Source organism: Podarcis filfolensis (genome assembly GCF_964270895.1).
Source record: "Podarcis filfolensis genome assembly, chromosome: 11".
Lineage (NCBI taxonomy): Eukaryota > Metazoa > Chordata > Lepidosauria > Squamata > Lacertidae > Podarcis > Podarcis filfolensis.
The window spans coordinates 53,900,014-53,913,330 of record NC_139613.1 but is presented as its reverse complement, the minus strand read 5'-3'; the positions used below and the strand labels follow the sequence as shown (position 1 = coordinate 53,913,330).

At 43.9% G+C, this 13,317-nt stretch overlaps 2 protein-coding genes across 4 annotated transcripts in view; one reads left to right on the top strand and one right to left on the bottom strand.

Moving 5' to 3' along the window:
- The window catches only part of LOC310745011 (cryptic protein-like), a 290,490-nt gene that overhangs the window by 75,975 nt on the left and 201,198 nt on the right, over positions 1-13,317 (bottom strand). The gene's annotated exons all lie outside the window — the stretch shown is intronic.
- The window catches only part of LRRC2 (leucine rich repeat containing 2), an 84,510-nt gene that overhangs the window by 29,631 nt on the left and 41,562 nt on the right, over positions 1-13,317 (top strand). For both annotated transcript variants that reach the window (XM_083577084.1, XM_083577083.1), the window contains exons 3-4: positions 9,631-9,838; positions 12,024-12,180. In XM_083577084.1, the coding sequence (XP_083433210.1) occupies positions 9,631-9,838; positions 12,024-12,180 (365 nt within the window). The remainder of the gene's footprint in view (positions 1-9,630; positions 9,839-12,023; positions 12,181-13,317) is intronic.

Sequence of the window (13,317 nt, the reverse complement as noted above, 5' to 3'; positions counted from 1 at the left end):
GCAGAAAAACAGGCATGAGTAATAGGGAATATAGCTTAGGAAAAGCCAGCTGCGTTATGATAGTGTAGCAGCATTTGCGACTGACAATTGCGCGGACATTACTGGCTACAATTTAGCTCAATTAACACTGAAGGGGAATTTTCTCTGGCAAAAATAGTAGGTTATACCTGTTTTTAGCATTATTGACACTGGCTTTTCATATACCGTCTTTGAAAATTAGTGAATAAATGCCAGCAAAAATGGCATTCAGCAATAGTTATCTTGACCTACTTCCCTCCAACATGGGCGACTTGCAATTCCACTGATCTGGTAACACAAAGTTCTTCAAAACACTGCGGTCACATGCCTGTAAAAGGTAAACGTAAAGGGACCCCTGACCATTAGGTACAGTCGTGACTGACTCTGGGGTTGCGGCACTCATCTTGCTTTATTGGCCGAGGGAGCCGGCGTACAGCTTCCGGGTCATGTGGCCAGGATGACTAAGCTGCTTCTGGCAAACCAGAGCAACGCACGGAAACGCCATTTACCTTCCCGCCGGAGCGGTACCTATTTATCTACTTGCACTTTGACGTGCTTTCGAACTGCTAGGTTGGCAGGATCACATGCCTGTGTTGTTGTTGTTTAGTCGTTTAGTCGTGTCTGACTCTTCGTGACCCCATGGACCAGAGCACGCCAGGCACTCCTGTCTTCCACTGCCTCCCGCAGTTTGGTCAAACTCATGCTGGTAGCTTCGAGAACACTGTCCAACCATCTCATCCTCTGTCGTCCCCTTCTCCTTGTGCCCTCCATCCTTCCCAACATCAGGGTCTTTTCCAGGGAGTCTTCCTATCCACAATTCCAGTGAATAATGCTCTGTGCTGTTTCCCGCACCCCAAGGCTCCAGAACCAGTATGTATGTTGCTGTTGTAAGGCTTTCTAAGACAGTTATAAAGATGCAGTGCTTTTTTTCCCCCTAAAAAAAATGTTTAGGGGTACTTTCATTTTCCTACTCACATTGAAATACTGCCCCTCAATGAGGCCAAACTTAGATTCACAAAATGTTTAGGGGTATGCGTACCCCTGCGTCCCCACAGAAAAAAGCACTGTATAGATGGATAAAGAAGCTGCAGAGGAACAGGAAAAAAGCCTAGCCCAGTGTTTCCATTTCCCAATATAGTAAGATACAACAGGCACTGGGGGAGGAAGAGGGGGGCAGGGGGAGCGCATTGCCGCCGGCAGCGTGCCTCTGCTACTGACAACAGGATGTCTTCTGAGCTTTAGAAACAGGGTACAGTGGTACCTCAGGTTACAGATGCTTCAGGTTACAGACGCTTCAGGTTACAGACTCCACTAACCCAGAAATAGTACCTCGGGTTAAGAACTTTGCTTCAGGATGAGAACAGAAATTGTGCGGCGGCAGCGGGAGGCCCCATTAGCTAAAGTGGTACCTCAGGTTAAGAACAGTTTCAGGTTAAGAACGGACCTCGGGAACGAATTAAGTTCTTAACCCAAGGTACCACTGTATGCATATTGCATATGATTTAGTTCAGTGGTTTCCTATCTGGACAGAATTCTGAGTGCCCTCAGGGCCTATGGAAATTAATAGGAACAGTTAAGCATGCAGATAAAAACATATTCGTCTAGCGCAGGCTTCCGTTGAGCATGTATTGTTGCATGCCAAGGGCTTCACCCTCTCGTTTCTGCAGTCTGAGACAGAAATTTGACATCTTGGGAAGGTGTGCAAAAATGCAGTGCACTCCACATGGTAATTGCAAATTGTGTGGGCTTAGTCTAGATTGAATGGCCAACATCAGAAATAAACCAAAACATCTAACTTGCCCACATTGTGTAAACCCTTGACTGAATGATTTGCATGCCTTTGCCGACCTTGGGGGATAATCTGGTAACTATTACAAGAGTTGAGTGCTGCCCTTGGATTTCACATCCTTCAACATTTCACACATGGAAATAAGAGCATTTCTGAGTACTGGCAAGACCCTTATTCCATACCACGAGTTGTTCCCTGAGGCTCTCCCTCCCGCCGTACACATTGCTGAAAGCTTTTCTCTCCCTGCAGTACATTATATTCATTAGGGGTGAGTGCTGGCCGTACAATTCACCTTATATCTGTAGCATTGCGGCCCAATTTGTCTCGGATCCACTCTGTGTATTTCTGATTTGTCTTGTTATGTGAGTCTCAGTTTGACTTGTTAAATCTGAAGCTCTGTTTTGCCTCCGCTGCTTAACTATTACAGGGAATTTGGGGCAAATGCATGTGGCCCGCTGCTCTTAAAATGCTCTGCTCACGGCCAGAAACACAGGCAAGACTTAGCTATATACAGGATCCCACTGAACTCACTGACTCCAACATCCCCCCCCCAAAAAAATAATCATATTATATCTTGGGAAGATAAGGACCCCTGACCATTAGGTCCAGTCGTGACCGACTCTGGGGATGTGGCGCTCATCTTGCTTTATTGGCCAAGGGAGCCAGCGTACAGCTTCCAGGTCATGTGGCCAGCATGACTAAGCCGCTTCTGGCGAACCAGAGCAGCGCACAGAAACGCCATTTACCTTTCTGCTGGAGTGGTACCTATTTATCTACCTGCACTTCTGTGCTTTCGAACTGCTAGGTTGGCAGGAGCAGGGACTGAGCAATGGGAGCTCACCCCGTCGCGGGGATTCGAACCGCCGACCTTCTGATCAGCAAGTCCTAGGCTCTGTGGCTTAACCCACAGGGCCACCCGTGTCCCTATCTTGGGAAGATATTTCCCTGCAATTAAAACCTATATCTTTTCACCAAAATGCCCCACCTCTCCAGCCCTTTCCTCGCTTGTGCTTAGGATGTTTCTCGCAACAGCTTGGCTTCATTTCAAAGGAGGGTAAACACAGTAGTCTTGAATCTTTCTTTTGAGCACCCAAATCCACAGAACCTGTAGGAACCTGCTCATCAGTTGCAATAATTTTTGGAGGCCATTCTCTGTGTTCCACCACCACCAGAGATGTGATGGGCAGAAATGCAGGACAGGGCTTTATAGGAACAACACCTTGACTGTGTAATTTCTTCCCAAGGTTAGCACGACCCATTCTCAGATATCTTTTAGGTGGGCAGTTAAGACATTTTTATTCTGCCAGACTACTTGCGCTGCATTTTAACCTTGTGAGCTATAGATTTGTTTTGCTTGATTTTAATTGTACTGAAATTTTAGGCCCCTCTAAATGTCATTTTTATTGTACGTTCATGATGATTTGTGCTAATGATGTTATTGGGATGCTCATATACAATCCTGCTTTCAATTCTGTTTGAAAAGGTTTTGGGTGGCTGCGCTGCTTCATTTCCAGTCAGTGTATATCCTATAACTTCATGGCTGAAATCCCGTAACTTTTTATTGCACAAATGTTCTGGGTTGTTGTTTTTTCTTCTGCTTCTGTTGCACTATACCCCCTCCAGACAGCAACAATGTGGCAGCACTGGGTAAACTAAATAAGCTAAATATATAATAAACTAAAATAAACTAAAGCAGAATAAATCCACACCTAATGCACTTTATAATGTCAAGAACATATAGCAGAATACACATGCAATAACACACCATTCTGCAGGGGTCATGTGTTGGAAGCTGCCTTGGTAAAGGTAAAGGTGAAGGTAAAGGTACCCCTGACGTTAGGTCTAGTCATGGACGACTCTGGGGTTGCGGCACTAATCTCGTTTTACTGGCCGAGGGAGCCGATGTTTGTCCACAGACAGCTTCTGGGTCACGTGGCCAGCATGACTAAGCTGCTACTGGCGAACCAGAGCAGTGCACGGAAAACACTGTTTACCTTCCCGCTGGAGTGCTACCTATTTATCTACTTGCACTTCGACGTGCTTTTGAACTGCTAGATGGGCAGGAGCTGGGACCAAACAACGGGAGCTCACCCCGTCGCAGGGATTCGAACTGCCAACCTTCCGATCAGCAAGCCCTAGGATCTGTGGTTTAGACTACAGTACCACCCGCATCCTAAGCTGCCTTGGTAGCCTTTTTAAAAAAGAACTGAAAGTTGGTGGAAATATGTTTTAAATAAACAATCCATGCAGTAGATTTTCTGCATTGGCAGGAGGTTGGCTTAGATGACCTTTAAATGCCTTTCAATTCTTTGCTTTACTGTCTGGTGTATGGGAGAAGAGATTGAAGATAAACAGTAAACTGGAATTTGCATCCATGTTTATTCTGCATTCACAAGATGCATGAAAGCAAACTAATAGCTACACGTAAAGGCGCTGGAAGGTAACACAGTCAAATGCTCTCTTAAGTTCTGTGCCAACATACTTACAAACTTGAAACTTTTACGGGGCCCTTAGGTATTTCTCCATTTCATTACATTCTCAGATGGACCAATGCCTAGCAGAAGAAAAAACTATTTCTCAAACAGGAGAATGTTCTACTTTTACCACACAAATTCATTAACACTGGTAAAAATGCCTATACACAAAGTTAGACAAAAAGTCGATACAGTGCAATTGTTTTCTTCAAGACAAACAATGAGAACTCCAACCAACACCTCTCTAATTGTACCTTTGTGTAGATTTGTGTAAATTTTAATTGCAACCTATTTTGGGAGCCACTTTTGACCAAAAAGCACTGTATAAATATAGTGAACAAATCAGTAGATTCCAAACACACTCGGTCTAGCTTCCCTGGATTTGGGGAATGGGCTTAAACTTATTCCTCAGATGCTTTTTAAATCCCAAAGGCAAAATACGCAACAGAGAAGGTAATTTTCTAGGGATAGGTATTATAAAATAGGAATTTCTTGCAGGTAAATAGGGAGTATTGGAGTATGTGGAATGCCATGCAAATCTGGCAGAGGGGCCTCATTTAGAAAATCTACTGCATGGATTGTTTATTTAAAACATGTTTCTACCACCTTTCAGTTCTTTGTGACTCTTTCAGGGTGGTGTTTTAGTTTCAGCTTCTCTTTCAACTTTTTCTAGATTTCCTATAGAGTTCCTCCCTACTATATCTATATCTATATCTATATCTATATCTATATCTATATCATCTATATCTACTATATCTACTATATCTACTATATCTACTATATCTATATCTATATCTATATCTATATCTATATCTATCTAATCTATATCATTATCTATATCTATATCATCTATATCTATATCTATCCATGACCTTCACCTCCCACCCACCTTCTCTCCTCAGTCACATCTCACAAACCTTTGCAGCTCATTAGCAGCACTGACTTATTGAAGGCTTGCCAACAACATCCTTGCATGACCCTCCAGGGTCTATTTTTATTCTGTAGCTTTTCCCAGTAATGCCTGCATGACCTCTTCAAATAGCCATTGTCTTGCTTGTGTGAATTCCCAGTTGCACTGGCGATCTGTACTGTTTACATTAGTTAAATCCTTTGAAGACAGAGGTCCTCTGGCTGGGACGGGACGATATGGGATTGAGGGGGCAACTCCCATCTCTTGCGGGGGTGCAATTAGTGCCAGCACCGTCCGTTAAGAGTTTGGGTGTAATCTTCAATACCTCCCTCTCTATGGAGGCGCAGATTACAGCTATAACAAAGGCGGCATTTTTTCATCTCCGCCAAGCTAAGCAGTTGGCCCCTTATCTCTCTCGCCCTGACCTAGCCACTGTGATCCATGCGACGGTCACCTCCAGACTGGATTATTGTAACTTGCTCTATGTGGGGCTGCCCTTGAGACTGACCCAGAAACTCCAGCGGGTGCAGAATGCCGCGGCGAGACTCCTTATGGGGTCTTCGCTGCGAGACCACATTCATCCGGTACTATACCAGCTGCACTGGCTCCCAGTGGAGTACAGGATCAGGTTTAAGGTGCTGGTTTTAACCTTTAAAGCCCTATACGGCCTAGGACCCTCATACCTACGGGACCGCCTCTCCTGGTATGCCCCACAGAGAAACCTACGGTCTGCAAATAAAAACATCCTAAAGGTCCCAGGCCTCAGAGAGGTTAGGCTGGCCTCAACTAGAGCCAGGGCCTTCTCGGCTGCGGCTCCAATCTGGTGGAACGCTCTGTCACAAGAGACTAGGGCCCTGCGGGACCTGACATCTTTCCGCAGGGCCTGCAAGACAGAGTTGTTCCACCAGGCCTTTGGTCAGGGCACAGCCTGACTCCCTCCTCTGGCAACCTGCACAGAATTTTGCTTAATGGTTGCCATCAACTTGATTTTAATTAATTTTTATAATGAAATATTTTTAGAATGTTGGTTTATTTGATTGTTTGATTATTTGATTGTTGTTAGCCGCCCTGAGCCCGGCTTCGGCTGGGGAGGGCGGGATATAAATAAAATTTATTATTATTATTACATTAGTAACACCACTTGCAAAGTCACTCTTAGCAACCTATTGGATGGGTGACCTTTGGCTCTTGACTGTTTAAAACCTCTACCATTCTGTAGTATTTCTTTGGTGCCAAACACTGTGTTAGGAATGGAAAAGGTGTCTGGGTATTGTGGCACCAACTCAGCCTGATCTTTTACTCTTAACCGCTATGGTAGAAGAATGATTACATTTCACCTACTAGAGTGACATCCTACGCAAGGCAAATAGGAAATAAAACAATAAGTGCTGGCTATAAAATGCTCCCAGTCTACTTCTAGGTTGCTGGCCTCATCAAACACTGCAGACCTTCCAAGTGCCCCTATTTTCCAGGGACAATCCCAGATTTACAGAAGCCGTCGCAGTTTGGAATGTCTCACTTATCCTCAGGATCTCCCTATTTTCATCGGAGAAATGCTGGAGGGTAGGTGTTATGTACTGAAGTTCTCACCCTGGGCCAGCAGGGGGATACTGTAGATAGTTATGCAAATGAAGGATCGAAAGTGACGTTCAGTGATTGGATAGTTTTAGAAAATGGCAACAGTTACATTGTTCTGGAGCTCTATATAAGCAGGCTGACTGAGCTCCTCAGATCAGTTCTTTTCTGGCATCTGAATAAAGAAGAGCTGTTTGAAGAATCACTGTGTCGTCTGATATGTTTGCCCACAACTTAACAGTATGGAGTTAGCCGACCCCTGAGCCAAGGAGATAAGTAACTATGCCACCTTTAGAAGACATATGAAGTCAGCCCTATATAGGGAAGCTTTTAAATGTTAAATGTTTTATTACGTTTTTATATATGTTGGAAGCTGCCCAGAGCAGCTGAGGTAACCCAGTCAAATGGGCATTATTATTATTATTATTATTATTATTATTATTATTATTATTATTATTGTTTAAGGTAAAGGTAAAGGACACCTGACAGTTAAGTCCAGTCGCAGACTACTCTGGGGTTGCGGTGCTCATCTCACTTTACAGGCCAAGGGAGTTGGCGTTTGTCCGCAGACAGCTTTTCCGGGTCAGAGCAGTGCACAGAAACGCTGTTTACCTTCCCGCCGGAACGGTACCTATTTATCTACTTGCACTTTGACGTGCTTTCGAACTGCTAGGTTGGCAGGAGCTGGGACCGAGCAACGGTAGCTCACCCCATCGCGGGGATCCGAACCGCTGACCTTCCGATCGGCAAGCCCTAGGCTCGGTGGCTTAGACCACAGCGCCACCTGTGTCCCTATTATTATTAAATAGGATGTCCCTATTTTCATCAGATAAATGTTGGAGGGTACGACACTGTAGCTTCACATGATACACTGAAGCTCACTCACAGCCATTATTTATTTCTTCGTATGCTGCTCAATACACAGCAGTAGAAAAGTATTGTAGGAAGGGGAAGGACCAGAAGGAATAACTTGATGGTGCAGCCCAGGTTAATGGTGAGCAGAATTCCAGAGAGGGATGTGCCCCCACTGACCTCAGTGGTAAATAGGCAAAGAACTGCAGCACAAGGAGTCCAGGGAAGGGCTGTAGAGCAGTAGTAGAGTATTTGTTTTGCATACAGAAGGTCACAGGATCAGTCCCTGGCATCTCCAAGGTTGGTCTGTGATATTAGAATGACATTTTGCAGCTTTTCAGCATAATGCCTGTGTGAACTCTTCAGAGGGCCATTGCCCTGCTCATGTTAATTCCCAGTTGCCCTGGTGAAAGACACCTGGTGAAACTCTGGAGCAGGGTTCAGCAAACTTTTTCAGCAGGGGGCCGGTCCACTGTCCCTCAGACCTTGTGGGGGGCCGGACTATATTTTGAAAAAAAAAAATGAACGAATTCCTATGCCCCACAAACAACCCAGAGAAGCATTTTAAATAAAAGCACACATTCTACTCATGTAAAAACACGCTGATTCCCTGACTGTCTGTGGGCTGGATTTAGAAGGCGATTGGGCTGGATCCGGCCTACCCATGCTCTGGAGAGCTGCTTTCAGTCAGGGCTATGTGGTCTGACTTGGTATATGGCAGATTACAGACTCTCCAAGTGTTCCTATTTTCCTTTGCTTTGTTTAGTCATCTTAGTCGTGTTCGACTGTCCGTGACCCCATGAACCAGGCATGCCTTGGAAACTCTCACTTTCTTCTCAAAGCTTCTCCTTTTTTTATGTCCATGGAGTTTTCTTGGAAAAATACTGGAGTGGTTTGCCAGTTCTTTCTCCAGGTGGATCACATTTAGTCTAAACTCTCGGCTATGACCTGTCCGTCTTGGGTGGCCCTGCACGGCATAGCTCATAGCTTCCTGGAGTTATTCAAGCCCCTTTGCCATGACAAAGGGCCACCCAAGGCACTGATCCACAAAGGGGCCTATTTTCCTTAGGATGTCCCTATTTTCACTGGAGAAATGTTGGAGGGTATGGAGTTATCCCAAGCTGTCTGAAGGCAATCGTGTATAGGACAGGTTTTTTTTAATGTTTAATGTTTTATTATTTTTTTATATATGTTGGAAGCTGTCCAGAGTGGCTGGGACAATCCAGTAAGATGTGTGGGGTATTGAAATATACTCAGAGTCGCAAAGTGATTTCATGCTCTTTATTCAGCTCATAGTGGTGAGGAGGAATAAATGAATGTCCCTCAAGGTATCTGCTTTATATACATTATTTACACAATGGGCTGCACATGATTGGCTAATTCCGGAATTCTACTGTAAGCCAATCAGGTTGTGGATTCACTTCTATCTGGAGCATGATTGGGTGGTTCCTGCCAACCAATCATACTGCTGCATTGTTCTAGGACCAATCAGACTGCTGCATTCTGAATCCTATTGTTCTAGGACCAATCAGACTGCTGCAGTTTGGATCCTATTCAACTCAGTACATAACAGGTATAAACAGTAAAATTATCATTATGGAATGGGGAGTCCCTATTTTCAACAGAGAAATGATGGAGGGCATAAGCTTACTTGTTACAGAGCATCTCAGAAATGAATGGGAGTCCATCAAGAGTGAGTTTGGCTTCCTTGTGGTGCCTGTTAATGTACAACAGAAGACCCAATGGATATTCTTTTCCTTAGCCAAAGAACATTAGTTCCACAGGCAGTCACAAGGTTCGTATTTCTCCCTGTGTTGTGGGCACAATCACACCCACTTCGTGTGCTTTTAAGCTGTTGATGTTGTTTTTTTACAGTGGCAGAAATTATACAATCTCATTTGGATGCTGAATGATCTTGTCTTTTTTGAAACACGATGTTATTATATGGTTTTTTATGGGATGGAGAGGGAATAAGAGAGAAAAGAGAAATGCTTCCATTTGTCCTTTTTCAGGATAAGGCAAGAATGGGACATTATCCTAGAGTGCAGAAGAAATGGCATTCCACAAGCTGCATATCTGAATAATGGTGCCGTAGATACTAACAAAATTTTGGACAAGGTTGAAAACAACTCGCCGCTCATTATGAAGATTGCCTTGTTGAATGAAACACAGAAAGAAAGAAACAAATTCATTTTTCAACTTTCAGGAGAACACTGGACAGTAAGTGGATAGAATATTTGGGTGGTGCGACACTTTACCACAATTGATATTGATATTAGAGGATTAAATCATTTTTTCCCACCTTTTATATAATCACATTGGTCACAATCTATCAGAATTAGGCGTGCCAGCATCTGTTGACTTCATTAGCCTCAAGCATGCCTAAACTTTGTTGAATTAGAGCCTTTGCTTGTAGGCTTGCAACATTTTCTTCTCTAGCCTTAAAAAAATAATGAATTGCAGTGCCTTGTGTAAAGCAAAAGTTAGCATGATACTACAACAATATTCATACTTGAAAAATAAATAAGACAAGGGATCAAAAGAAAAGCAGAAAAAAATGAATGTGAAAATATGTTTAAAGGACACTTGAAAACCTATTATGACTGGCTTTTCAGAATTGTGCTTCCTGCCATGCATATGGCTGTAGACAGGCTTATATGGCATTTTAGCACTTGGTTTACAAACCAGCTTATGATAGGAAGTGAAATTTACACAGGCTTCCTTTTGGCTCTGCTCTTCAATTCCCTCATGTTCTTCAGTAATCTTCAGAAGCCAGCAAGAAGCTGATAAATTGTTCCACAAAGACAGCCACTAGAAAAGTCTAGTCTTCATCTTTAATGGGAAAAAATATGGAAGCCCCCTGCATTTCCAACATAATTTAAAGGCAAGGTAGGCTGGGAAAGATCTCCAGGGTAGCTTTCTACTACTGAAGGTTGCCCAGGAGAGAATGTGGCTCTCAGGCTGAAAAAGTCACAGGGGGAAACCATTTGTGGCACTACTCAAACTTAATTCATCTCCAAAAGATGGCCCTGTTTTACAGCCAGTTCCAGGGCTGAGAATGTCCAACTCGAGGTGGCCTCTGGTGAGGTTGGGCAGGTCTATCTGGCTGTGCTGGCAGCACTTACAAACAAGGAGGGTGTCAGGTGGCCTGGGGAGAACTGTGCAGTCTGAATTCTGAGGCCCGGTGGTCTGAATTTGGGCTGAGATCTGGAAGTTTCCCTTTCCTGTTCTAGAAGATTGTCACTTCATCCCTCTGAGCTTAATTTCTTCCTTAACTCTTGACTTGTTAAAGGGGGAAATGAAACTCAGAAGGATGACAGTCTTCTAAAACAGGTGAGAAACCACTGGAACATGGTTCAAATCTTTGCCAGTTTTGGTTTCTTATGGACAACCTTTTGCCCTGTGCTTTTTGCCTCATGTAAATCACACCCATCTCACCTGGCTGTTTGCCTCATCGAGGAAAACACACATGGCATTCTGCATTGAGGGGTGAGGGTCAGCCTGAATGATGCCCTGAGCACCTTCCAGTTCTTGGTCTCCTATATCCAGTGAGAGTTAGAATCTAGGAGAGGAGGTTGCTGAACCAGTCAGGCAAGCTTCTTTTTCATAAGACAATGACCTTAGCTGGCCACAAGTGTCCTCATCAGCATCCAAAAGATTGAGGCAGAGAGATATCCCTCCCCCCCGCTCTCTGCTAGACTGCGGGGCTCCCCTAGCAACCATATGTGGGAGCAAGATGTGCTAATGCTGTGAACACCTCCATCTTATGCTCAAGTTATTTATGTGTGTCAACAAAACCACCTATCCTGTAGACATCACAGTCTCTGCTGAACTTTGTTCCAAGGAAACCAAACCCTGGAAATGTTCTGAAACCCCTGGAGACTCTCACTGCCCGGAGGTTGGGGTGGCTTGTATGTTTTCTTTAACGGGAGAAACAGCTGCTGGGGAATGATTTATATTGGGAAAATGGTTGGAGGCAAAATGACTAAGACGCCCTCCCTCAGTCACCGCAGTACCTGGGACTGTTTTCAAAATAAATTTAAAGAGATGTGAGATCTGATCGCATAGTTCCAGCATCTCCTCTAGTTCAGCACTGTGTATTAAAAATACATGTATTATTGGCATTATGAATGGGGTCAATGTGTGTAAGCTGCTGCTCTTCCTTTTAAAATACATGAAAGGAGACCAGGAGAGAGCTGCCCCCTCCCCTTTGCATGCATCTTAAATTTAGTAGGGGGCACGTGGGATTGTGATTTGACAGAAGCATAGAGTAGGAAGTGCATAGTATAATGAAACATATGTTCATAGCACGTTTAGTAACATCAGCTTGCATCTGAAAATACTGACAAAATTCTGTTTGTGAATATTCCTCAATAAAGACCTTATGTGTATCTCCTTTTCTTAGGAATTTCCAGATTCTCTGAAAGAACAGACACATCTAAAAGAATGGCATATAAGCAATACTATGATCACAACCATTCCAGCCTATATTGCCTTATTTCAGGAGCTGCGAATACTAGAATTACCAAGCAACCTGATCACAGAGCTTCCGACTGAAATTGGTAGGTCTCCTGCTCCCCAGACATCACCTTTGTTGTTTATCATCACATTCAGTGCTGAACTGAAAGGGAGCATGCATTTCCTTCACATTTTTCACCTCCTGTCAAATGCACTCTCTCACTTTTAGGTGACTTTTTCCATTTCTTGTGTGTGTGTGGGGGGGAGATTCAGTTCATCACAGTCCTGTCCCCTGTTATTTGGGAAGGAGGCAGGTGGACTCTCAGACCCTGTCAGAGCCCTCTTGCCTCCTTCCCAAAGCCCAGCACTTACTAGGTTTTAGGAAGGAGGCGGGAAGGTACAGTACTACCTTGGCCCTGTGTGGAAGAACCGGTCATGATGCCCTAATCCCACCTCTGATGATTGACTGACTGCCTAAACAACACTCCTAAACAACACTCCACGTTGGTGGATGGGTGTCAGCTGTATCCAGATGCTCACCAGGTTTTGCAATGGCAGTACAGTCATACCATGGGATAAATACGCTTCAGGATAAGTATTTTCGGGTTGCGCTCCATGGCGACACGGAAGTAATGGAGCACGTTACTTCCAGGTTTCGCCGCTCGCACATGTGCAGACAGTAAAAATGACGTCATGCCCATGCGCGGAAGTGGCAAAATGTGACCCGTGCATGCGCAGACGGACAGTTGTGTCTTACGTTCTGTTCAGGATGTGAATGGGGCTCCGGAACGGATCCCGTTCGCATCCCGAGGTACCAATGTACTTTTTGGTGGTTTCAAATTTGGTGATTTGGGGCTTAATTTGCGAACGAGTCATTGAAATATTGCCACTTGGTTGTTGGCAACAAGTCACACTTCCCTTCCCCTCCCAGAAATGGCAATTCTGGATTGTTATTTTCTTGAGTTTGAACCAAGAGAGTTATGTTTTGCTGTTGCCAACTTTTTAAACCCAAGAATCTTGGTTCATTACAGAAGGGGGAAACAGTTCATTCACTTAAAATTGAATTAAATAAAATTAAAATGGTTTCTTCTTTTTTTCACTTTTTTGGGGGGTGGGGTTAAATATCAGATTATAGCGATATTAAATAGTTAACTAAATAGTATCTAATGCCAGGTTAGGTTTTCCCAACTGTTAAATGAACACTAATGGATATGATTTATTTATTTATGTACATTATACTT